General features: G+C 38.9%; 1 protein-coding gene across 6 annotated transcripts in view; it reads left to right on the forward strand.

Annotated features, from left to right (window-relative positions):
- The window catches only part of Arhgef9 (Cdc42 guanine nucleotide exchange factor 9), a 277,926-nt gene that overhangs the window by 193,781 nt on the left and 57,572 nt on the right, over positions 1–26,573 (forward strand). For 3 of the 6 annotated variants that reach the window (XM_048335783.1, XM_048335784.1, XM_048335785.1), the window contains one exon: positions 320–499. The exons of the other annotated variants lie outside the window; for them this stretch is intronic. In XM_048335783.1, the coding sequence (XP_048191740.1) occupies positions 320–499 (180 nt within the window). The remainder of the gene's footprint in view (positions 1–319; positions 500–26,573) is intronic. 6 annotated transcript variants of the gene reach the window in all.

The raw sequence follows: 26,573 nt of genomic DNA on the forward strand, positions 1-26,573 counted from the left end.
TGCCTTGAAGCTCCAAAGAGAGATGGACTGAAAATGTCTTTTCTGAAGGAGGAGTTCATGAGCAGAGATAAAAAGCATGATACCTGTATAGTATCTATTTACATTCTGGATCATTTCATGCACTGACAAATGGAGAGTTGACATCATTGTTTGTCTTGTGGTCCAACAGAGCTTGCAGTTTAATGTCATTACCCTCACCCCTACCCCTCACCACTAGAGTATGTATGCTTTTCCATATATAGTAGAGTTCTCTCGGGAGAAGGGGCAAGCAAGATAGCCAGTTGTATGGACTGAACACATTCTTATTTTGTCTCCTAAGCTGATCACTGGAGATTCCATCGTTAGTGCTGAGGCAGTATGGGATCACGTCACCATGGCCAACCGGGAGTTGGCATTTAAGGCTGGCGACGTCATCAAAGTCTTGGATGCTTCCAACAAGGATTGGTGGTGGGGCCAGATCGACGATGAGGAGGGATGGTTTCCTGCCAGCTTTGTGAGGGTGAGTGTCAGCCTTCACTCTCCTCTCCTTTCTCCTTGGATGCCTGCCCCAGGCTTCCCTTTAACCTTTATTCTGTTCATCCTCTCCGGATGGATTTCTTACATTTTCCTTTTTCTTTACTTTTCCTAAGCTTCCCCTGTCCTTTACCTTTTCTTTCCTTCCTTTCCTTTTCCCTTTTCCTTTCTATTCCCTACTCTGGAACTGGGCTTTCTTAATCTTTGCTTATTTGTTTGTTTGTTTGTTTGTTGCTAATAATGGAGCTTGAACTCAGGGCCCCAGCTCTCACTTGGCTTTTTTTGCTCAAAGCTTTTTCTTTACGGCTTGACCCACACATCCACCTCCAGCTTTTTGCTGGTTAATTGGAGATAAGAGTCTCACAGATTTTCCTACCTAGGCCCTAGGCTAGTTTTGAACCTTGATCCTCAGATCTCAGCCTCCTGAGTACCTAGGATTACAGGTGTGAGCCACCAGTCTGGCATCTCTCTAATTTTTCAGTATTTCTTTTTGTCTTTATTTTAATCACCTTCCCCATTTCCCATCTTTTAATAAATTCCTTCCCTTGTTTGGACCTGTGTTTCCCCCACTTGGTTTGACCTAGATGGTTTTGAAGACCATTTTGACTCTATATTGTGGGAAATTTTGCCTTTGTTGTCTTTTATTCTTCCTTTTCTATATCCCCTTTTTTGTCATTCCCTTTTCTTGTAGATCCTTCCCATGTCCTCTTCTTTCTCTTCTCATGTATTTCCTTGTTTCTTTCATTTAAGGAAGTGTTATTACCCCTGTATGTTATCATAGCATTGTATTTAGCTGTTAATATGAGAGTGATTCCCTGACCTCTAGGGGCTAGAGCTTACTGATTACAGATCTTACTTTGTTCAAGAAAGACAGCTGACTGGGATTTCAGATGTGGTGGACATGGGAAACAGGCAGTCTATAAGGGTTTACAAGGACTTAGCTTCTTTCTCATAAAGAGCCTAGCCTTTAACAGAGGTTCGGAGGGGAGTAGTGCCTACTTTGAGTCACGAATTACCATAATGTTATGAGATAATAACATTGGCCAGGTATTTCAGCTCTTGACTTTCCTTGAGATTATGAGCTAGAATTGGTTCTTGGAGTATTGTATGTAAAGTCTGCTTTTCCCCATCTGTGAAATGGTGTCGACAGGTTTGGGTTTTTGATTATTTGTTTGTTTTTGCTATAGCTATAAGGTGTCACAGTGAATGAGAGAAAATGTGAAAATTATTTTATGGCAGGACAAATAGCAAAGGCATATAAGGGTGTCTTATGAAGATCCTCACTATAGCCTGCCACCATTTGTTAGTTTCTTCTGTAAGGCAATGAAGTCTTCTGGACCTCAAACAAATGTTTGCAAGCCTTAAGCTAGCTCTTGGAAATTGAAATCCCTCAAGGTTACTTTATGGCAGTGTGATATGAAAACAGGAGACAGCCAGCTTTAGCCAGCCACTCCTACCTGTGTGGCTTTTGAAAAAAATAAAAACTATCATAGGCTTTGTTTTCCACATCTGAAAAATAAAGACAACAGACTTTTTATAGGAATTTAATGAAATAACACTTAAAGCATATTAGGCACCTGACACATATTAGGTATGGTCGTTTATTTTACCAATATTACAATCATCATTACTCACTTACTTAGCTTTATGCAATTCCATAGATTAATGCTGGCTCTAAGGGTTAAAAGACACCTTCTTCTTTAGTGCTTTGCAAACCCATGAAGCACTGTTATCTGATGGACATGGTTCAAGTGTGGAGACTGCCCAGGAGGAACAAAATAGACAAAATGACCTCCCATCCTCTATCCTGAGAGTCTCCTAGTGAATTCTTTCTTTTATGTTTATGCAGTATCTTTCTTCAGTATCTCAAAATGCTCTCTGTGTCCCAACTCAGCTTTGCTGGTTGGTGAACCAGCCCTAGGGGTTGTCAGAAAGACCACATCAATAACCATAAGCCTTCAGGACTAGTGTGAAGCACTGTAACAGATAGAGCTTATTGCTCTTGTGCTGACAGGCCTCTCTCTCTCTAAAAGAAGGATTAAACTATACTCAAATCCAAGTGCATCTTGCTCACACGGAAATGTCACTTTTATAATAGACAGTAAACCAAGGAAGGGACAAGGTGGGATGATTGAGCAAACCAAGATGGTTCTGGGAGGCAAACAGCAGAATCAGGCTCCAAAATATCAAAGAACAAGCATTGGTGCTCCTAAATCCAAGGCCAGGAAGAGTGTGGTGTTGGATGGATACTGCCCACCCCTGTATCTAGACACACATTCCAGTATAGAATCAGAGAGAAATATACCACTGAAACTCAGAATCTAGGCTAGTTCAATAAGAATCTCGAAAATATTATCTCTGTATCTCTGTCTGTCTCTCTCTCTTTCTGTGCCTGTGTATGCACATGTGTGTCATGTGTGTATGTGTGTGTGTGTGCGCGCGCGCGCGCGCGTGTGTGTGTGTGTGTGTGTGTGTGTGACAGTACTAGGACTTGAACTCAGAGTCTGGCCTTCTTGCTTGGCTTTTTAATCAAGGCTAATACCCTACCAATGGAGCTACATTTCTACTTCTAGCTTTTTTCTGGTTAATTGGAAATGAGTCTCAGGGATTTTTCTGCTTAGGCTGGCTTTCAACTGCAGTTCTCAGATCTCAGCCTCCTGAGTTGGCATGACACATCAGGGCCTAGCTCAGAAATTTGATTTTTTATTAATTTACTTTATTGTTAGTATAGAGGTGATATACAGAGAGATTAAAATTACACGAGTCAGGTAATGAGTACATTTCCTTTCATGTAGTGTCTCCTCCTCCCTCATTTTCTCTGAGTCCCTCCCTCCCATTTCCACCCACGAATAGTATAGATTACTTTCACCAATGTCCAGTGAGCTCCACTGCTGCACTTTTTCACTCTTTTGAGAAATTTGATTTTTTTGCCAGTCCTGGGGCTTGAACTCAGGGCTTGAGCACTGTCCCTGGCTTCTTTGTTCTCAAGGCTAGCACTCTACCACCTGAGCCACAGCGCCACTTCCAGCTTTTTCTATATATGTGGAGCTGAAGAATCGAACCCAGGGCTTCATGTATGCGAGGCAAGCATTCTACCACTAGGCCATATTCCCAGCATGAAATTTGATTATTTAAACTCCAAAATGATGTTACTTTGCAGCCAGGAAGAATTGATCATTGTATTTCTAGTGGGCAACAGAATCTGTACTGAAATCCATAATGTAAATTTTTTTTTCTAGTAATCACGTTGAAAAAGTCAGTATGTTGCAAGTGAAATTCATTTTCATACATATATATTCATATATATGAATATATTGCTTAATATAGTATATCCAGAATATTATATAATATATAATCATTATAAAACTGTTAAAGATATATTTACTAAGTATTTGGAATCTGATATATATTGCATACTTAAAACACATCTAAATTCACAATAGTAACATTACTAAATGCTTGATAAGCACATGTGACTAGTTGATCAACAACACAGGTTCAAGTCTCAGGTGAACACTACAATCACAGATCTGGAGCTGTAAAGATAGATCTAAAATTGTAATTCAGAGGTCCATTATTTTTCTACTATACCAGTGTTCATTCCTTGAAAAATTAAGATGCTTTCCTTTGTTACCCCGGATTGTATCCAGAATGAACATTTTTTTTTTTTACTATTGTGAGCCTTTATGTTTATTTTAAGCACAAATGGTCTTTAGGTCAGCAATGGAGTATAGCATGGAAAGTAGGGGCTAGCTGTGGTGGTGTTACCAGAAAAATAAACGATATTAAGCTACTGCATGAATTTATATGAATTTTGGCTCTAAGGATGATCTTTCAATTATCAGGAATGGGTATCTATGTCTAGGTTTACATTTTTGTGTGATTGTATGATATGCAAAGGATTTTATTTTTGGAGGTTATGGAGTTTCTCAGTGACCCTCAGAGAAACAATTACTATCTCCATTCTTCTACATTGCTTTTGGCTGAGAGTAGAATGGTATTGTGAGAACTAGTACTATCTAGCTTAGGAGTAACAGACTTGAATTTTAGTAAAGAGTCTACCACTTGTTTGTTATATGAACTTGGCCTTTTATTTTATTCTTCATCTCTGTAGCACTAATTAAAATCTAATCAAACTCTGACCTGTCTAGGCAGGACACAGAAATGGGTCATGTCACACTAAACCTTTTCTCTTTTTTTCTTATTTTTTTGGTGGTACTGGGGTTTAAACCTAGGGCCTCGAATTTGCTGAGCAAATGGCTCTATTACCCGAGCCAAAACTCCAGGCCTTAGTGTAATTTTTCATTTGCAGTTATAAAGTTGATAGGTAAATGGATGACTCTCTCTAGGATGCTGTACTTTCACATTGTAGGATAAGTTGCCGAATTTACTTAGCGTCATCCTGAGCTCAGATTGTGTAGTATCTTAAGAACATCATTCCCAGGCTATTTGGCTTCTAAAAGGTATTATAGCAACAAGGAAAAGCCTTATTCTAATCCTCACACCAATTGGATACCTTTGTAGGATCGGCAGGCCAAACTGACAATTGACGTAGTTAGGTATTTCTATTCCCTACCAGATGTCTCATTTGTGTGTGAACGTTCAAGCTCTTGGATGGATAAGTAATGATGCTTAATGATGTTTTCTCCAAGCTAGACCCATATCAATTGTTAATTATGTTAAAACAAGATTCTAAGAATCCTAAATTCTGGCTTCAGTTCTGTCATTAGATGCACAAATTGGGCAGCTTCCTATGGATCTTAAAAGCTCAGTTTTTGTTCTTGTAAAACAAGGATAATTGGATCTTGGATAAATGCTTTACATACAAAAAGTTGCTATGTATACATATCTTCTACCCCATCATATGTGCATGTTGTGTGTGTGTGTGTGTCTTTATGTTTTATTTTCCTTCTGTACTTGGGACGTGACTTTATAAGAGCAATGTAGGAGTTGATGTACCTTCCCAGCAGTTGGTCAGGTTGAGTGAACCAGAACTTGCTGACTAACAGTCCCCATTGCTAGTTGTTGACATCCTTAGCTGCTCTTGGCGTCTCAGTTTCTTTCATGGGAACTGAGAGCCATCAGCTGGGATGTGATTGTGTCTCTAAGTAGCAAATCCTATCTCTGTGGTAGGCTTCCTTTGCCTGCTGAGCAACAGCTATAAGTCATTCAGGTTGTTTTCCTTTTCTACTGTGTACAGTAGGAACCTTTGTTCTGACTTTGGGCCATGTCCTGCAAGAGCTTGCTGCCTACTTGAGGCCAATTTGTGTATGAGATACATGACACACTATTATTAACGAGAGTTGAAGCCTGTGAAACAAGGTGTATGTTAGGTTACTTATCAAAAACTAGATAGATGAACGAATTGCTTAAGTAGAATTTTACTTTTCATTTCTTGCCATTGGATAGACCAGATTACATAGAAATCCAACCTCTCTAGTTCACTATTTAGAGTGACACCTGGCTCTTCTTTATATAGCATCTCTTATTATAATCAAAGAGAGTCTTGAGACAGATGCCAGTAGCTCACACCTGTAATCCTAGCTATTCAAAAAGCTAAGATCTGAGGATCATGGATCAAAATCAACCCAGGCAGCAAAAATGTTGAAACTCTTATCTCCAATTCACCACCAAAAAGCCAGAAGTGGAACTGTAGCTCAAGTGGTAGAGTGCCAGCCTTGAGAAAAAAACCTAAGGGACAATGCCCAGTACCAGCACACACACACACACACACACACACACACACACACACACACACACACACACACACACTAAAAAGAGCCTTGCAATTTTTTTAACCTTCAGAGGTGGGAAAATGTCCAAACTGAAATCATTTGGTACATGACAGGAGAGACAAATATGCTTCTTGCTGGCTGCCTGTGGCCTTTCTGCCTGTATTGATAATTTTGCATGGCCTGAAAATGATGTTATAAATACCTAAATAACTCTTGGTAGAGAAAAGGTTCCCCACCCCAGAGACCTATATGAAACAGTAGACACGCAGTAGATTTAGAGTTGAAAAGACCCACCTTGCCATAGGTGCCCAACTTAGATGTCTATAAGGCCCAGGTAGTTAACTTAATGATGCAGGCTGAATAGAAGGTAATTGAGGGACCTGTGTTCAATTAGGAAATCCATGTTCCATCTAAAGAGAGCAAAATTGATTTGAATACTTGCCATTGGCAGGGTACTTTGCAGGGCGTAGGAACCCCAGTAGAGCCAGATACTCCATTTCTTAAGAAAAGTCAAAAACTAAAATTTCATAAAATCCAGAAGTGTTGGTACATACCTATACCAACAATTGGAAGGCTGAGGTAGGAGGATCCCAAGTTCAAGGCTATGTTGTGCCATATAGCAAGATCCTACACCATTAAGGTATACATTAGATTGTACATACTGAGGTATATATTAAGACCTTCTGTATTTTAAAAATGTTGACCAGGAATTCACATTTTTAATGAAGTATTGTAAGGGTCAAACAGAACGAACACATCTATATGCTGAATTATGCCCTACAATCTAGCTTGCAACCACTGGTCAACCTGGCTCCCTTATTGTACAAGTCCTGATGAAACATTGGCCCACAGAATGGAAATGAGTTGCATTCTTATGTAAGAAATAAGCAACAAAGTCAGAACTTGAAACCAGCCTTCCATGCCAGGTGCTGGTGGCTCACACCTGCAATCCTTGCTATTCAGGAGATTGAGAGCTGAAAATTATGGTTCAAAGACAGCCAAGACAGAAAAGTCCATAAGACTCTTATCTCTAACTACCAGAAAATGGTAAGTGAAGCTGTAGCTCAAAATGGTAGAGTACTATCCTTGAGCAAAAAGAGCTCAGGGATATCACCTAGGCCCTGAGTTCAAGCCCTGCTGCCAAAATAAAAGAGAAAAAAAAGAAGCCGAGCTTCCTAAATCTTATATAAGACTGTTGATTTAAGTTTTTCCTAGTAAGTGTAATGTCCATACTCATATATATTCTGTCATTTATTTATTTATTTATTTTGAGTGCTAGTACTGGGGCTTGAAGTGAGACACGTGCTCTTGCTTGGTTTTTCACTCACTGCTGGATTTCTACCACTGAGTGATACCTCCACTCCTGGAGTTTTGCTGTTTAATTGTAGATAAGAGTCCCATGGACTTTTCTTCCCAGGCTGGCTCTGATCCTTCTCAGCCTCCTGAGTAGCTAGGATTATAGATGTGAGCCCCTGGCACCCAGCTTCATCACAGAGATTTTTCTCCCCTAAATTAAAATTCAAAATGTCATGGTTATCACTTATCTACATTCATGTGATCTAACTTAATGGCTTCTCTCTGTGCATAGGCTTTAGAATACATTATCCAGTCCACCATTTGGTTAATTGGAGGTGATTTTGTTTTAAATGTGGAGTCCTGTCTACCTCCGAGAAAATGTTAAATCTAGCTGTTTCTTGACCCAGATAATTCTTCCACATTCAGTTAGCAAATCTCTGGCACTAAGAGTGGGCTGTGCTGTTCAGTTGAGGTTGTCATTCCTTAGGGAAAATAATTTTCCTTCTCGTTTCTTGACTGGATTTGGGACTGAGATTCAGTATGATTTAGAGCAATGCTTGTTTTTGCCTTAGGGGAGCCAGGGCTGTAGGCAGATGATGCTAAGAGAGCAAAAGAGGCATATGAATTAGGAACTACATTTAGAGATTTTTTTTATCACCTTTAGAGTCCATTCTCTAATTGTAAAAAATGTGCCTTGTGAACATGACAAAGATCAGTTTGTTCGCAAGGGGCATTCTCTGTGTAGAAGTGGGAAATGTTGGAGCTTTAGAGAATAAGAGGCAAAACATATGGCAAGTTATCAAATAGAAAGAGCACATTGAAGGTCAGTGGAGGTCATTGGATTTGGAAATTGAAGACATGAGTGGACTGACCCTGCTGCCAATTCCCTGGAGGATGCCTTTCCTTTTGTGTGCCACTCAGTGACTTCACTGACAAGGTGAGGAATTAGAACGTGTAGTTTTTGTTGTTGTTTAGCTTTGTTATATTTTTTTACTCATGAAACTGACTTTAGTTTTATATCAGCATACCTTAGTTATATAAAATGGGGTTTCACTGTGATATTTTCACGTGTATACAATGTATCATGATCAAACAATAGGTTTCATTGTTCTGTTTTCATATATACAAATAAACTACCATTCATCCTTTCTATTAGCCCTCCATCTTCATGCTATTACCCATCCCCTACTATCACAAGAAACCTTGTTTTACTTTGGACTAGATAATTTCTAAAGGGCTTACCATCTTCACCAGTCTGAGATTCTTCCATGAGTCTAGAAGTAAGATCACCTGTGTTTTTTCCCTAGCTACCACTTGGAACAGTACATCAAACTGTGTTGACAGAGCTGTCCTGCAGAGAAGGAAGGGTTTGGCTTGACAGTACAAGGAAGCGGAAGGTACCGTTAACAGTTGGGCAGATTATACCCCACCTGTTGACAGGTAACATCCCATCCACAGGTGAAGAGTTTGTTTCTTTGAGTCATCTGTCAGTGGAAGGAAAATGTTGAAAGGAAAATGACACAAAGTAGTAGTAAGAGGCAATTCAGCTCTGCAGCTGAATTCCTATCCTTACAACAGCCACATTCAATCAAGGATGAGGAAACTTTTTTTCCCCTACCAAGGCCCATTTGGATATTTATAATATCATTTGAAGGCCATTTAAAAATGATCAGTATTGACATACAAGGCAAGGGAAGTTGTGAGCCACTAGTAGTGACTATTAGTTTTCACATTTGTGTATGCCATTTTTATTTTGTTTGGTTTGGTTTTGAGACAAAAATCTCACTATATAAAACAGGCTAGCCTCAAAGTCAAAGTCCTCCTGAATTAGTCTCCTGATGATGAGATTACAGTCATGTGTCACTGCACCCTACTAACATTTCTGTTTTTATATTTCCTGGTAACAACCTTTAAATCTGTAAATATGTTTTAATTTTTGATTCTGGAATTTTGGGACATAAGCTGTTGACTCTCAGTTCTAAATAAAATTTAAAACCAAATTTTCTCCCACAATCAATTTCTCTAGCCCACCCATAATATAATCTGTCACTGCTCAGTCCTACCTCTAGTCACCACTCTACTTCAAGTATCATGTTCTGCCCCATTTCTTGATCTTCAACCTCACACTTCCAATTTTGTATGATATGATGTTCATCCTCCCACCTATGGCCCTCTCACCCATACATGTCCTCTCCCATTATCCTCCCAGTCTTCAGCAGCTGTGCTTTTATTTTGATTAGATAAAAATTATAATATCTATTCTCTCCTGTAATTGAAGCAAAATCTTTTTGGTGATTTATCCATTTGATACTGAAAGTCAGAAACCAGTAAAAGTTAATTGATTCATTTAAAAAAAAAACACTTAATGTCAGATTTATGTATTTTCTAGGTTTACATTTTTTTATTCTAATCTAATCCACCTCAAAGGCCATTCAAAACATAATGTTACTGTTTCCTTTTTTTTGGCCAGTCCTGGGGCTTGGACTCAGGGCCTGAGCACTGTCCCTGGCTTCTTTTTTTGCTCAAGGCTAGCACTCTGCCACTTGAGCCACAGCGCCCCTTCTGGCCATTTTCTATATATGTGGTGCTGGGGAATTGAACCCAGGGCCTCTAGGCCATATCCCCAGCCCCTCTGTTTCCATTTTGGACTTTGGTTTTTTAATGATATTCTCATTCTTTTTTCTTACCATAACTTCAACTTTTTCAAAGCCTTATCCATCTTGTTCTAAGGTAGATAGCGTTTGCAGTAGATTTCAGCCAAAGCTACCTGTATCTCATAAGTAGTAACCTTGCAGAAGTGTAAGTGTTAAGGCCCTATGCTCTGTTCTCTCTACGTGCAGGAAAGGAAATAAGTGGATGAATAAAATGGTGAAAACACCATGTATAGTGAGGACTGAAAAGCCCACTTGCCTAACAGTTCCCTTTGCTTGGGACCAGCTGGCTCTCCACAGAGTCTCTGTTTTAAAGGCTTCTTGTCCAATTGGAAGTACTTTGAATTCTACAGGACTGGCTTGAGAATCAAATGGAATTGACTTCACAGTTTACAGTTAATGCTTGTATGAGTAGTGTGATCTGTGGCACATTTCTTCGTATTTTCGAGCCTTTTTATTTTTCCTGCCTATAAATGGGGCCAATAAGTTTTTCTTTCTCCCAAGTATCCAGTCCTGACATTTGAATAGCATGCTACCAATTGCCCTTCCAGTCATGACCACAATTTCCCCTCCTTAATATATGAGTTTGAAGATTAACAGAATGTGACAGGGAGGCTCAATCACTGGTTATAGAAAATGAGGGCACAGGGAGATCATCTATAGAGGCTCAAGTCACTTTGAAAGAATAGTGTCTGAATTGTGAGTTTCTTGGGGCTCATTCTTTAGTGGCTCGTGCCCATTGTCCATTCCTCATCATCACTGTGGGACCTCAAATATCAGTGAGTATGAAAGATGTTTAACAAATCTAAACACTGTGCTCCCATAGAGGAGTATACTTCTTCCTCTGTAAGGGAATGGTCAGGATTAGTTTAGCTGCAGCTAGGAAAGATGGTCATATCAATGCAGAGGGCACCTAACCAGCAAAGGACTAACCTTGGTAAGCTCATTATAAGCTGGCACTGGAAGCTGTCTTATGACTCCTCATTGTCCTTTAGCAGCAGTTTCTTGATGGCAGGAGTTTTCATTCTCAGTTACTGATGGATAACATCCTTCTCTCCTGATCTGAAGGAGGATGAACCCCTGGCTCTTCCATACAAGATCCTGGCTTGTTGATCATAGTGGCTATATTTGCTAGTATCCGGATCTGTTCATGGTTTTGCCTAGGCCAGCTTCTCACTTTGTTGATCCCCTTAGAATGCATTCAGGTTATGGAATTCTAATGTACCATTTGACTTTAAAGAATCTCTCTTTCTCTCTTTCTCCCCCCTTCTCTCTCTCTCCCTCCCTCTCTCCTCTCTCTCTCTCTCTCTCTCTCTCTCTCTCTCTCTCTCTCTCTCTCTCTCTCTCTCTCTCTCTCTCTCTTTTGCTGGTACTGGGGCTTGAACTCATGGCCTTACTCTCTTGCTTGGCTTTTCCTTCAAGGCTGGCACTCTACCATTTGAACCATACCTCCACTTCTGGCATTTTGCTAGTTGATTGGAGATAAGAATCTCTTGGATTTTTCTGCCTGGGCTGGCTTCAAACCACTTCTCAGGTCTCAGCCTCCTGAGTAGCTGAGATTTCAGATGTGAGCCACCAGCGCCTTGCTGCCTACCTCTTTTTTATCCTTTCTTATTCCAGCCACTGAGATAACTTGTTCCCTGGAGCATCAAGCCTGACCAGGTGAGTGATGGCCAAAATGGGTAGCTGACTCACATGTGGGCTGAGTTGGGGCCAAAATAGGACAGAGCTATTCATGTACATGGAGTCTTTACCAAACTCAAAAAGGTAAGACTAATCCCTCGGCAGCATTACTGGCTCCAGATAGGTTGCCTTCCTGAAGTCCTTGCATAACCTGACTGATCCAAGAACATTAGATTGCCATGTCATCCAAAACAGTTATAATACAGGGACACATGGACAAATTGTCTTCTTCCCTGGGGCCTTTCTCACTTTTTTGAGCCAATATTGTTTTAGCCAATACTTGTTTTATTTCTCTTTCTTGATGGAAACATGTCGTTCATTCTTCACCAAAAATGCAGCCCATTAGCTCTAAACAGAAAGAAATAGAGCAAATTGCTCTATTTCAGGTGAATACACACAATTTCTGTTTTTTCACATGACACTAGACTACTATGGGTGTTTTGGGAAGATATCAAGTTCTTTAGAGGGAAGCTAAGGGTTTTTGTTTGTTTGCCAGTCCTGGAGCTTGAACTCAGGACCTGAGTATTGTCACTGGCTTCTTTTTGCTCAACCACTTTTTTTTTTTGCTCTACCACTTGAGCCACAGCACCACTTCTGGCTTTTTTCTATATATGTGGTGCTGGGGAATCAAACCCAGGGCTTCATGTATGTGAGGCAAGCACACTACCACTAGGCCATATATATCCCCAGCCCCTGTTTTACTGTCTGGAAGCTTCTATTTATGGGAAGGTTATAAGTGGTCAGGATTACTAGCTATTGAGATAATTTTTCTAGATTAGAACCAGAACCTTATTATCAAAGTGACTATGGACTATGTGGACTGTCTGTGTTGTAGTGACTTTATTTATGTAAATTAATAATATAGTATCTACCTCATTAATTTCTAATGAAAATTAGAATTATTGAAGCTAGCATAGGGTAAAGCATATAGAAAGCATTCAACCACAGTACTGCAGATACTCTGAGTGAACTTTTAATGTTCGTGGCTAAAGAAGTACCCTTATTTTCCCTTGAACACCCTCTCTGACCCCTTGGGAATACAATGTCACTCTATTCTGTCTTCGGAAGTCTGTAGTCTGAAAGCAGCTCTGCCAGCCCTCTCAAGAGAGGGGCTGCATCTCTAAGGTTCTGGGCCTTCATCTTTAATCATCATTAGATGAGTCATTCCTTTTGTATCAACTTTTTGCTGCTCTTCCTGTATATGGCTAAGACAAAGCCATCTGGGTACGTGATGCTTCTATTCCATCCCAGTGGGCCACATGTATGAGGACATGAAGTACTGGGCAAGTCCCGGGCATACTGATACTGCCAGGCTTTTCAAGATTTATAGGAATGGTGTTGTGCCTAATGATCCTGCTGAACATATAATTGGGCAACATGCTTTCTTGGCTGCGCTGGCTTCTGTGGAGAGGCATAATAAGGTTGCTGTGGAGGTACCTCAGTAGTTAGCCTTCATTTATAAGCAAATGAATGGTGGGATATTGTGCCATACATGGATTGGAAAATAAAATTATTTGTAAGATGTATTAGAAAGGAAGAGCTATAATAATAGACCTGTACATTTTGCCCATTGGTCCAACTCTTTAGTTGTTTTTGATAAGCTTATTAAGGTACTAATGTTATTGACATTGCTGCTCAGTAGGGCTTGTGCCTGACGGCAACATGTGGGGCAGACTGAAGCTCACATATTAAATAAGCATAGATTGCTCTACTATTTTTGGCAGTACTGGAATTTGATTTCAAGAGCTTGTGCCTGCTCGATAAATATTCTACCAATTGAGACATATTCCCAGCCTTTTTTTGCTTTTGTTTATTTTTCAAATAGGGTTTTATGCTTCTTTTCCTGAGTCCAGCTTTGGACTGTAATCCTTCCCCATCTTCCTCCTGTGTTTCTACGATTCCAGACATGTACCATCAGTCCTGCCCCTACCTCCTGTTCCTTTGAGATGGAATGTCATGAACTCATTTGTTCAGGCTAGCCTCAAACTACCATCCTGGAATCTCTAATTCCCAAGTAGCTCGGATTAATGGCCTATTTCAGCATATCCATCTGAAGAATGCTTTTCTCTTAAGGGACCATTTTAAAATGGTGTTGCTTGTGGGACAAAATCAGTAGTAGCTCTGTGATTTTAGTACACTGATAGATCTGACCTGTGGACAAGTCCTAGAGCTCACCTTCCCTGTTATGGAATGAGATAGGCTGACGATACAAATTAGGTAAAACCCTACCAACTGGAATATGAGAAATTCCAGCACATAAGTAGGAAGCAGATATAGTTTCTTGAGTATGCTTCAATAAGCAAGTAAAATATAGGTAGCAGAAATCCAGAGATAGACAGTATACAGTAACAATGATTTCCAAATCTGTAGAATGAAGTTCTGGTTATAGATTCATTCTCCAAAGAGATGGCTTCCAAATGCCTATTGAGGATCTCCAGAAGTATTGTGAACTTTTCTGATAGTGAAAATGAAAATTTATACAGAGATAACTAATATATTCCTAAGGTTTGTGACTAGTGAAATTCTTTCCCTCCTGGAAGATGGATGTGCCAGATAAATTCTAAGAACATTCCTAAATCATACTTCACAATCTTTTTTTTTGGTGCCAGTACTGGGTCTTGAACTCAGGGCATGGGTGCTATCCTTCAGCTTTTTTGCTCAAAGCTAGCACTCTACCACTTGAATCACAGCTCCACTTATGGCTTTTTGGTTGTTAATTGGAGATAAGGGTCTCACAGAATTTCTTTCCCAGGCTGGCTATGAACCATGATCCTCAGATATTAGCCTGACAAGTAGGTAGGATTACATGCATGAGCCACTAACACCCAGATACAAACTTCTTTATTAAGGTAAAATAAACACAATTATTCACTCATATGAATAATTTAAAAATATATAATATAGTACATTCAGAGTGTTTTGCAGTGGTCATTTTTATCTTCTCTAAATTACTGAACATTTATCACCTCCAAAATAAGAGTCCATACTCATTAGCTGTCACTCCATTATTTCTTACTCCACAATCCTGGGGGATACAACTTAGCAGGTTGAAGGGAGAAAATAGAGAAAGTTAGGGAAAGATTATGGTCAACAAGAAGCGTATGACTTTAATATCCATAGGAGAGTACCTCATCTGAAACAGAAAATACCAAAGGCATAGACTAGAATATGGTTGAAATGGTAGAGAGCCAGCCTAGCAAGCAAGAGGCCCTGAGTTCATAATCCCAATACCACTAAAAATACAAAACCAAAAACAACCAGATACTGGGTGACTCATACCTAGCTATTATAATCATAGCTACTCAACAGGCTGAGACCTGGAGGATGGTAGTTTGAAGTCAGACAGGGCAGAAGAGTGTTTGAGACTTCATCTCCAAAATAACCAACAAAAAATCCCTGTGCTGGAGGCATGGTTCAAGTAGTAGAGCACCAGCTATGAGCAAGCAAGCTGAGAGTGTGAGGCTGAGTTCAAGTTCTGGTGATGGAACACATGCACACACACAACAAATATTTTAAGAAATCCCTTAATCTGAAACAAGCCAAATTTGGGGTGCTTGTAGAGTTCTACAGGATCAAAGAATAAGACAGTTGGACTTACCTATGCTAATGGATGGCATAGCATAGGTGAGATCTGCTAAATTGTTGCTACTCTTTATGTTGGCACGTTTTGGATATAGATCCATGAGGACCTGAGAGAAATGGTCCTCTCTAGCTAGGGAAGGGTTTTAGACAGTGCTTTTATAAATGCTCTCTTAATTTCATGAAATCTCTCACACCCCACTGCCCCTTCCTTCACAATCAAGCTCTAAATGCACACCCCAACCCACTGCCAAAGGGAGACTTACATAGCCTGGGCTGGGGATGTTATATTTATTTATTTATTTATTTTTCTCTTAATAGGGGCTGGGAGGTGTGGCAAAGTGCTTGTGACAAAGTGCTTGCCTTGCAAGTGCAACATCCTGATTTAGATCCCCAGTACCAAAAAAAGAGACCAAAAAAATGAGGATGGATATGCTCATAATAAGGCTTCCTAAGGTGAAAGCTTAAGGTGTAGCTTTGGAGCTCATACTTTTCCAGGTCACACTGATGTGCTTTTATGTTTTGTTTTGTTTCTTTCTTTTCTGAATGTCTGTCACATAAATGCAAGTTTTTTGGGAGATGAGCAACTCAGGTCAGCTTGATTTCCAGTGTCTTCCCTTACTGTGGTTTTCATCATGAAATCAGGCTCAGCAAGGCTTTGTACTTCCATATTTAGGCAGCTTAAATAGAAGCTTTCTTTCTTTAAGCTGAAACAGAAATAAATCAAAGGAAATGTACAAGAATTGAACTTAAACAGGTCCTATCAAAACACTCCTTTTGTGGCTACTTTACTAATACCTCAATTCTATCAAGGTCTAGTCAGGATAGGCCCATGAAAACCAATGGAAGGATAAAACTTAGAGGTAGGGTAGAATCAGTTCACATTAGAGGAACCAACTTTTCTTGACTTTTAGAGGAAACTGTTTCACTGAGGAAAGGTTTCCCTACACATCAACCTACTCCAGTTTGGCTTGTCTTACCTTAGAGTCATGTCATGGAGCAAAAGGCATGAACATCCCCAGCTCAAGCTACTAAATTTCCCTCTGGAGTATGGGGATGTAAGTTTATACAAAGTGTGTGAAGGACACGACATTTGGATTTTTAGGTTTTGGTCCTGGTTTTTTATCTTTGTTTGGATACTAGGGGCTTGAACTCAGGGACTGAGTAGTCTCTTAACTTTTTCACTCACACCTGGTGGTCTACCACTTGAACCACATCTCCACTTCTGGCTTTTCACTGACTAATTGTAGATAAGAGTCTCCTAGACCTTTCTGCCAGGGCTGACTTTGAACCATAGGCTCTCAGATCTCAGCCTCCCAAGTGGATAGGATTATAAGCCCAGTGCCTTGTCTGACATGATATTTATAATGTGAGAAAATTGGTGAAATTACAACAGTAATTACAAATGTATTTTCTGAAACATTTCCCTGACTAGAGAGAACAGATTTTTCTCAGAGGTTGCCTCATGATTCTAGGATAGCTGGTATCAATTTAAAGGATTATAACAAGAAAAGCTAATACTTGACTCAGTGTCAGGAATATTTTATGTCTGCCTCAGAGTTTAAATACATTATTTGATCTTCACAAAGTATGAAGTAGATATTATTCTGTTTTACAGATTGGGAAGACAAAGATGAGAGAAGTTAATTAACTTATCCTGTTACCTAATAAGGCGTTACTAGAGCCAATATTTATAGTCAGGCTCTCAAGTGTATACCATTACCTCTGTCATAGACTTGCCTAAAATTTTCGTCTTACTTTAGTCCTGATTGCCAATTGTTCACTGTGAGGCATCCCCATCTCTGGCCTTGACTTTCTCACCTGGGAAATGGGACTCATAAGGCTTACTTTGCCTGCTGTATTATTTTTGAGACCACAGAATCTAAGCTATGTCAGGCACTGATGGATGACACTTATAAAATTTCCACCCACCCCTCCAAATAGCACCACCTGTTGGGGGCCAGACATTCAACACATGAGCCTGAGGAGGACATTTTATTTTGGAATCATGACACTTGCCTCGCAGGGTTGCTTAAAATCCCAGGTAAGAGCATTTGTGGAAAGTTACTGTTCTTGAAGTAGGTTTTCAGAAAAGCTAGGGACAAAAGTAGAATGGTAGAACACTAGGAAAAGCCTTCTTGGGGGTGGGAATAAAGTTTATACATTAGAGGGTACAGGAATGTGGTAGTAGGAATAGACAGGATGTGTTGGAATAAATAGAATATGTGGCCTGGCTGAAGTATGAATATGTATTAGAATACAGTGGAACACTTTGGGCCAGGACTGGTCTGATTCATCAATGGAAAGCCATGAATTGCAGGACATTCACATGTGTCTTACCTTTAAATTATTAGTATTGTTTTATTTATTTATTTATTTTTGCTGAACTGCGATTTGAACAGCATGCTTGAAGACCTCATGCTTGCTAGGCAAGAACTCTACTACTTGAGCCACCCCTCCAGTCCTTTCCGATTTCATTTATTTTTCAGATACGGTCTTGTACTTTTGCCTGTGACTTGTCTAAGAGTGCTTCCCACAAAACTGGTTCACTGCATCATGCCTGGCTTGTTTTTGAAGCAGAATCTCACTCCCCTCACCCCAGGCTGACACCAAATTATGAATCTTTTATTTGCCTCCCGAATAGCCAGGTGTGAGCTACTGTGCCTAGCCTTATCTTTCCTTTCCCTCTCCTCTCCCAACCTCTTTCTTTTGTCAGTTGTATAACCAAAATCTTCCTTGTTTTGGTTGAAGCTCATTATTTCTCATTATGTCCATGCTAGAAAGGGAGAACAATTTGTTAGCAACATTCTTATGATGATCTTCTGTGTAATTAGTGACAGTTATTAAATCTCTTTCTCTTGAGGAGCTTGAGGAGTGGTTTCTGTGCTTGACTGTGTACACCATGATGATTGGTTTTCTGCCAGACAAAAATGCTAAGTGGTTCCTGGCATACACACTCATGGATCTCTACACATGCTTAGAAACTGGATTTTGACCATTGAAATAGGATATAGGGGTGTGTGTGTGTGTGTGTGTGTGTGTGTGTGTGTGTGTGTGTGTGTGTGTGTGTGCGTGCATGCATACGTTAATGAGAGAGAGAGAGAGAGAGAGAGAGAGAGAGAGAGAGAGAGGTATCTTCCACCAGCTGAGTTCCTTTCAGTCTCCCACTTCTACCTGTGTATCCCCACACTTGTGCTGGTAAGTTACTGGTGGCAGACAAAGGCATTTTGGTGACCTTTTTTTACAGGAGAATTGTGTTCCCTCTGATTTCACTGCCTTATCAGTGTTTTGTCCTTTTTCAACATTTACCAAGATTTGGGGCGAGTGCCTTCATCTACACATAGTGCTTCTTATGATTAGAATTATGGAAAAGGAAGGTTACATTGGGAGACAGGGATTTACTTGGTACTGATTATGTTCAAACAGTTATACCGGCAATTGCTAGTAGAGGCTGTTTTCAGGGAAATTTATACATTGATTGGGGGACAGAGGTTGTTTTGGAGTAGACATCCTTCCATTTCTTTGTGTAATTGTTATTCTCCAGCTCTGAGATTCTATAATTTAATGTGACTGAAAATCGCCCTTTATCAGGATGGCCTACTGTTCACTCTATTCTGGATGTGTAGATTTGGTCTATAAAAATACTGAGGTGAGATTTAGACAATATTTCCAACACATTCCCTTCTCTGAAACATTACACTACTAGATCTAGGAGTAAATTAACTTTCTAAGATACTGTTCAAGCCTTTATTGAACTCATCAAGGAGCTGATTTTGTTAGTTGACCTTTCATCACTGTGATGAAGCACTTTAGGGAAATAATTTAAAAGGAGGAAAGGTTTATTTTAGCTCATGGTTGCAGAAGTTCTAGCTCATAACTGGCTGTTTCCATTGTTTTCAGGACAGTGGTGAGGCAGAATGTTATGCTGTTAGAAACATGGGGCAGAAAAGAATTGCTTGCCCTATGGTGTCCAGGAAGGAAAGAGAGTGTCATCAAGAGGAAGATAGAGGGAGAAAAGTGAAAGAAAATACAGCCCACAGAAACGTTCCTGTGAACCCACTCCTTCAGCCAGATCATACCTCTTAATACCTGATTAATCCATTGATTATTCCACTGACAAGGTCAGATAACCTCATGATCCAATCACTTCCCAGATATTCCATCTCTGAGCATTGCTGTACTGGGGACTAATTCTTTCAAACCACATGAGTCTTGGGAGGGAAATTTATACTTCAAAACCAAACTATAAGACTACTGCATGCATGCTATATCACCTCTTCTTTAGAACTAGGGCTCTATATTAGAGATGTAAAAAAACTGTGTACCGAGGGCTGAGTGAGCATCAGTATGACTCCTGAAACAGTGATGATCAATTAGAGAAGGCATAAATTCAAGGGTTCATTCTGCGCAAAATTTTCATGTCCTTTCCTCAAGAGCTGAGGAATATGGAAAAGATGGGAATAATCAAAGGGGATAATTTTACTTACCTAGAGTTTTAGATATTTTTATAGAGATGTTTTTCACATATTATAAAATTTACCATTTAAAAAATGTGCAGTTTACAGCAAAGTGCCTGTGGCTCATGCTTATACTGAGGAGACTGAGATCTGGGGATTATAGTTTGAAGCTAGCTCAGGCAGGAATTACATGAGACTATCTCCAATTAGCCATCAAAAAGCTGGAAATAGAACTGTGAGTCAAGTGGTAAAGCTCCAGCCTTGAGCTAAATAAAGTTGAGAGACAGTGCCCAGGCCCCCAGTTCAAGCTTAAGTAGTGGCAACACACACACACACACACACACACACACACACACACACACACACACACACACACACACACCCTTATATACACCAAAGTAAAGTTGTTCTTTTAGTAAATTTATCAACCTTCTCTGACTCTAGAATATTTTATTTGAACTTTGATCATTTTATATTAAAGCTCTAGTGAAATGAAAAGAAACAGTTTTGTTTTTAAATGCTAATTTTATTTATCAATTATTCAATAATTTGATTAAGATATATTTCTATGCATCTTTATGGAATGTATTGATTATTCAACATATATATATACAATGTCATAATTGTATCAGGATTATAAGTATTTTTATCTCTTCAAACATTTTTATGCATTAGGAATTTCATTCTCTTATATGTATTAAGAAGTATGTTACAAAATACAAGCTTCATTACCTACATTTGTTAGTCATGCTGTCATTCTTTAATCCATTAGATAAAATGAAACATGACCTACATGTTTCATAATACTCTTAACATGTAATGAGTCAGCATGTATTTCTATAATAAAGAGTAAGTATTTGACAAAAAAAGAAATATGTTACAGATTGTTTTTACCTGTAGTTTTCCTACTGTGTTAAAGAAGAATCAAGTGAAACCAGGCATCCATGGCTAATGCCTGAAATCCTAGCTACTCAAGAGACTAAAATCAGAGGATCATAATTTTAAGCCACTCCTGGTAGGAAATCCTATAAGACTCTACAATTAACCACAAGAAAGCCTGAAGTGGAATGGCAGAATGCCAGCTTTGAGCAAAAAAAGCTAAGGGACAATGTCTAGGCCCTGAGTTCAAGCTACAGTACTGGCACAAAAACAAAAAAGAAAAACCGGGCTGGGAGTATGGCCTAGTGGCAAGAGTGCTTGCCTTGTACACAAGAAGACCAGTGTTCAATTCCCCAGCACCACACATATAGAAAATGACCAGAAGTGGCGCTGTGGCTCAAGTGGCAGAGTGCTAACCTTGAGCAAAAGGAAGGCAGGGACAGTGCTCAGGCCCTGAGTTCAAGCCCCAGGACTGGCAAAAAAAAAAAAAAAAGAAAGAAAAAGCAAGTCTAGTTCTTCTGCTCTAACTGCTTATCGGTGCCCTTAATGAACTTTTTTCCACATACCTTTCTTTATTCCTTACCAGGCTCTGCTCACCACTCTTTGGTTCCATTTTTTTTTTTGGTAATATTGCCTTATTAGTTTCAACCAATGAGTAAAAATATGCATTATCTTTCTGTGTGGGACATGTTTTACTTCAGGACCTCCTCCTGTTCTATCCACAATGTTGCATATGACAGGATGTCCTTATTTTTGTGTCTGAATAATATTCAGTTTTTTATATACATTATCCATTTATCTGTTGAAGGACATGTTGTTTTCCATATTTTCACTACCATAAATACTGCTACCATAAACATGGGAGTGCAATTAGCTTTTTGGTATAATGATTTCATGCTCTTTAGATATGTATTTAGAGAATTTTTTTACTGTTATTATAAAGGTAATGTGCAGAGGGATTACAGTTATATAAGTCAGGTAAAGAATATATTTCTTTTTGTACAGTCACCCCTTCCCTTGCTCTCTCCCAGTTTTTCCTTCCCATCCTCACCCACAAGTTTTATAGTTTAGTTTCCACATAGTGTCTAGTGAGTACCAATGGAGAGAATATTTTTTTGAAAAAATGTTGATAAAAATGAATGTATTTCTGATATATTGTGATATGCATGCTTAAGCACAATGGAATTATTAAATTAACTTAGCCATTACCTCAGAGAGTTACCTTTTTTTGTTCTAAGAACATTTAAAATCTATTCTTCACAATTTTGCATATAAAATACATTATTATTAACTGTAGTCGCAGTATACTGCACATTAAAGCTCTAGAACGTATTCTTGTCTAGTAAAAGCCCTGTGCTTCTCCTTCTGACCCAAAACAACACGTGAAAACCATTTATTTGGTCTGTTTTTAGCTGTACAGATATATCTATTTTAGACATTTTAGGACCTATTCCTTGCTAGGCTGGTGCACTGCTACTTGAGCCACTTCTCTAGCCTTGCTTTGCTAGTTAGAGATGAAGGGTATTGAACTATTATGCTTTGGTTGGCCTCAAATTGGGATCTTCTATATCTCAGTTTCCTGTGTAGCCATTATTACCAGCATGAACTATCAGTGCCTGGCATAAATAGCCTTATGTGTCTGGCTTCTTTTATTTACTATACTATTTTTGAGACTGGTCTGTGTTAGTGTTTCATTCATTTGTGTCGCTGAATAGTATTCTGTTACATAAATAAATCACATATTAGTTTATCTATCAATCAGTGAACATTTAGATTGCTTCGACTTTTTGGCTTTATGACTACTGCTGCTACAAACACTCAAATTTTTATTTGAATCTAAGTTCTCAGATCTCTTGAATATGAACATAAAAGTTCTGCACTTCTAATGTTTTGGAGGAGTTCATGAAAAATTAATTTTAATTCTGCCTTAAATATTTGAAGTAATTCCCCAGTGAAATCATCTGACCCTATTTTCCATCACATGTAGCAAGTTTTGGAATAGTCATTTGGTGTCTTTATTTGTTATTATCCTAGTCAGATTTTCTACTTCTTCTTCTGTACTTTGTGTCTCTCTGGAAATTTTGTCTATTTCATCATTGTATTTAATAACAACATACAGTTGTTCATAGTATTTCCTTTGATTCATTGTTTCAGTAAGACTGATGTGATATTTTCTCTGTCATCATTGGTTTTAATAATTTTGAGTCTTCTTTCTTTTTTCTATTTTAGCTTTTTACAAGGCAAGTATATTCCTGTATCAATTGTATAATTTTAAAAAGCAGAGAAGTATTGCCAGGTACTGGTGGCTCATGCCTACAATCCTAATTACTCAGAAGACTGAGATCTGAGGATTGCAGTGTGATGCCACGCTGAGCAGGAAAGGCTGAGAGACTCTTATCTCCAATTAACTACCTGAAAACCAGAAGTGGAACTGTAGCTCAAATGATAGAGCACTAGGCTTGAACAAAAGAGCTCAGGGATGCCACCCAGGCCCTGAATTCAAGACCCGTGACAAAAAAGCAAAGAAAAAAAAGTAGAAGACATAAATAAATAGGCATATTAAAGATATAAGGATGTTGCTAATTCCATAAAATTCTCTGTGTGCATCCACCAGGAAGTTGAAAGGTTGAGCCATTATTGTTGAAGTAGTTGGAAACCTCTGGACTGGTTCTATATCCTAGTATAGGTTTACAAAACGTAAGTAGGAAGAGTTTAATATTAATTAATAAATGAGAAGATATGAATAATCTTGAAAGTAATATGAAATAAGACTGAAAATAGAGAGGTAAGAGTAGAATCAGATTATGATGATGTTTGAATATCAAGATGAAGGATCTGGGAGCTCCTCTTTGGGGCCCTCCTCTGAATATAGTCTCCCTACTTTTGCAGATTTCCTTTTACTTTCAAATAATCTTGCTGTATCTGCTTTTAAAATATATGAGAGTGTTGAACTTGTTTTATAATCAATGAGAATCTACTGATGATTTAACTTATGAGGGTAGCCAAACAAAATGATAGAACCAAGCACTAGTGGCTCATACCTATAATCTCAAGAGGCTGATATATGAAGATTATGGTTCCAAGCCCATCTGGACAGGAAGGCAACTAACCATCTAAAACCAGTAGTAGAGCTGTGGCTCAAGTGGTAGAGCATAAGCCTTGAGCGAAAAAAAGCTAAGGGACAGCATGCAGGCCCTGAGTTCAAACCTCTGTATGGGTACACACAAAAACCAAAACATGAGATTTAAGTGGTACTGGGGCTGGGAAAACACTCAGGATCTTGGCCACGTATAAAGAGATGAGAGAAATGATAGTGGGAATGGAAAGGGAAAGATGATGACCATAGATTTTCTCTAATTTAGAATTCCCTTTCCAATTCTAAAGGAAGATGGAAGAATCAGTTGTCTTCCTACTATGTCTTTCTCAGAGTTAGTAGTTAGATACAGAATAGAACTAATGTACGTATTTAAGTTATGTGTGTATATATATGTATATATGTGTATATATATATATATATATATATATATATATATATACATACCCAACCTTGCTTCAGAGCTCAGTGAACTCTAGGGAAAACAACCTTTCAGTACACTTAAAAGGCTTCCAGGAAACCCTTCTAACCTAGCAAGATTCTATTCATTCTCCATCTCCTTACTTGTCACCCAAAAGCCTATGCAAGCTAATTGTAATGTCAATGAACAACACTTGTGGAAAGCTACATGTTAGCCCAACAGTTTGTTGAAAAGGATTTTTTATGGCATTATGGGATGAAATCATATCCAGTGAAGAAAGATGAACTCATGGGCTGATTTAAGCTGACATGTATCATTGTATTCTGACATAATGGTGGTCTAGGCTGGCCTTTATCTGCAAAGAACAGAGAAGCTTTCAAGAGGAAGATTATTAGGGGCTAGACCAGAAAATCATAGCTATGTACATACAACCATATAAAATGATGCTTATCAAAATGAACTCCAAGAAATTGAAACAAGAGGGTTTTTAATTGTACTGTTCGCAGTTATTTCTTTTTCTTTATTTCTTTCCTTTGGTTTATTCCCTTTTGTCACTGTTTTTGATTTCTGTACATTTATCTGATTTGGGGAGGGGAAGGGGAATCACAGAACGATGGGACAAAAGGTGAATCAATTCAGCAGTGATACTCACTTAACTATGTTGGAAATGAACTTTACAGCTTGGGGGAGGGGGTCAGGAGGGGAAAAGGTGGGAGAAAATGAGGGAAGGGTAACATTCAAAAAGAAATGTACTCATTACTTGACTTACATAACTGTAACCCCTCTATACTTCACCTTTACAATAAAATTTAAATTAAAAAATCATATAATCAAACACAAAGGATCTTTTCTGAGACTCTGAGATCAAGAGTACAATAATTTGAGCCTTACATGCCACCCTTTTCTGAGCTGAGAATACTATCTCTCCAATATCAGATCCACATAAGGGCAAATTTCTGCTATATTTGCTATCCTATCCCAAGCATATGGTATACAATACTTGATGTAGATTTAATAAATGACTGTATGAATCTTCCAGTAGTTCTTTTAGATTAAAGCAGCATCATAATCTAAGGAATGAGGATGTATGGTTGTTTCAGCCGAGTAAAGGTACCTTTTAAGAAGCCCTTTATTACTCCATTGCAACCCCATCGAGACTTTTAGTTCTAGCCAGAAGGTATTTTCCTACCTTTGGAGTAAGGGATCTACTTCTACTTGGGATTTAATTGTATTTCTCTCTTCTCATCATCTGTGAAACTACAGTGCCATGGATATGGTCTGAATGTAAATCTGGTTCTGTTCCTGTCCTCATATCTTGTATCCCTTCCCATTGGAACTGTTCCAAATATTCTAAAGCCAGCATTTAGACTTGATTTAACCACCTTAAAAAAGAAAGAATGGGGGCTGGGGATATGGCCTAGTGGCAAGAGTGCCTGCCTCATATACATGAGGCCCTGGGTTCGATTCCCCAGCACCACATATACAGAAAACGGCCAGAAGTGGCGCTGTGGCTCAAGTGGCAGAGTGCTAGCCTTGAGCAAAAGGAAGCCAGGGACAGTGCTCAGGCCCTGAGTCCAAGGCCCAGGACTGGCCAAAAAAAAAAAAAAAAGAAAGAATGGTTCTTATCTCTTAAAGACCTTCCTTGGTTACCCTTTTCATAGCAGAGTTAGTCTGTTGTAAGAGAAATAGGAAAAACTAATGGATCAATAGATAGTGAGATGTTCATTATTAAAAACAACAATTCTGGGCAGCAGTGACACACACTTGTAATCCTAGCTACTCAGGAGGCTGAGATCTAAGGATCATGGTTCAATAAAGCCAGCCTGGGAAGGAAAGTCTGAGATTCTTAGCTCCAATTAACTACCAAATTAAAAAAAAAAAAAAAAGAAAGCTAGAAGTGGAGGTGTGGCAAAGCACCATCTTTGACTGAAAAGCTAAGGGACAATGCCCAGGCCCTGAGTTGAAGCCCAAATACCAGCAAAGCAGAAAACAGCATCATGTATATGAGATGTTTAAATGCTTTAGAAACACCTTTTTGGACATGCCCATTCCTGTGGATAATCATCCCTCATATTGTCTCTCATTTATTAAAGAACAAGATCAACAGATCACTTAAACAAAGCTGACCTCTTGGAACATATTTCACATAGGACATTCACAGAGAATGATAGGTTCTATATAGAGATAAATTTTGTCCACTTAGCTGAGTATGAAAAAAATGTGTTAAAATATCGTGATCTCTACTTGCCTTGTCCTGTAGAAGAC

Source organism: Perognathus longimembris, chromosome 28 (genome assembly GCF_023159225.1).
Source record: "Perognathus longimembris pacificus isolate PPM17 chromosome 28, ASM2315922v1, whole genome shotgun sequence".
Lineage (NCBI taxonomy): Eukaryota > Metazoa > Chordata > Mammalia > Rodentia > Heteromyidae > Perognathus > Perognathus longimembris.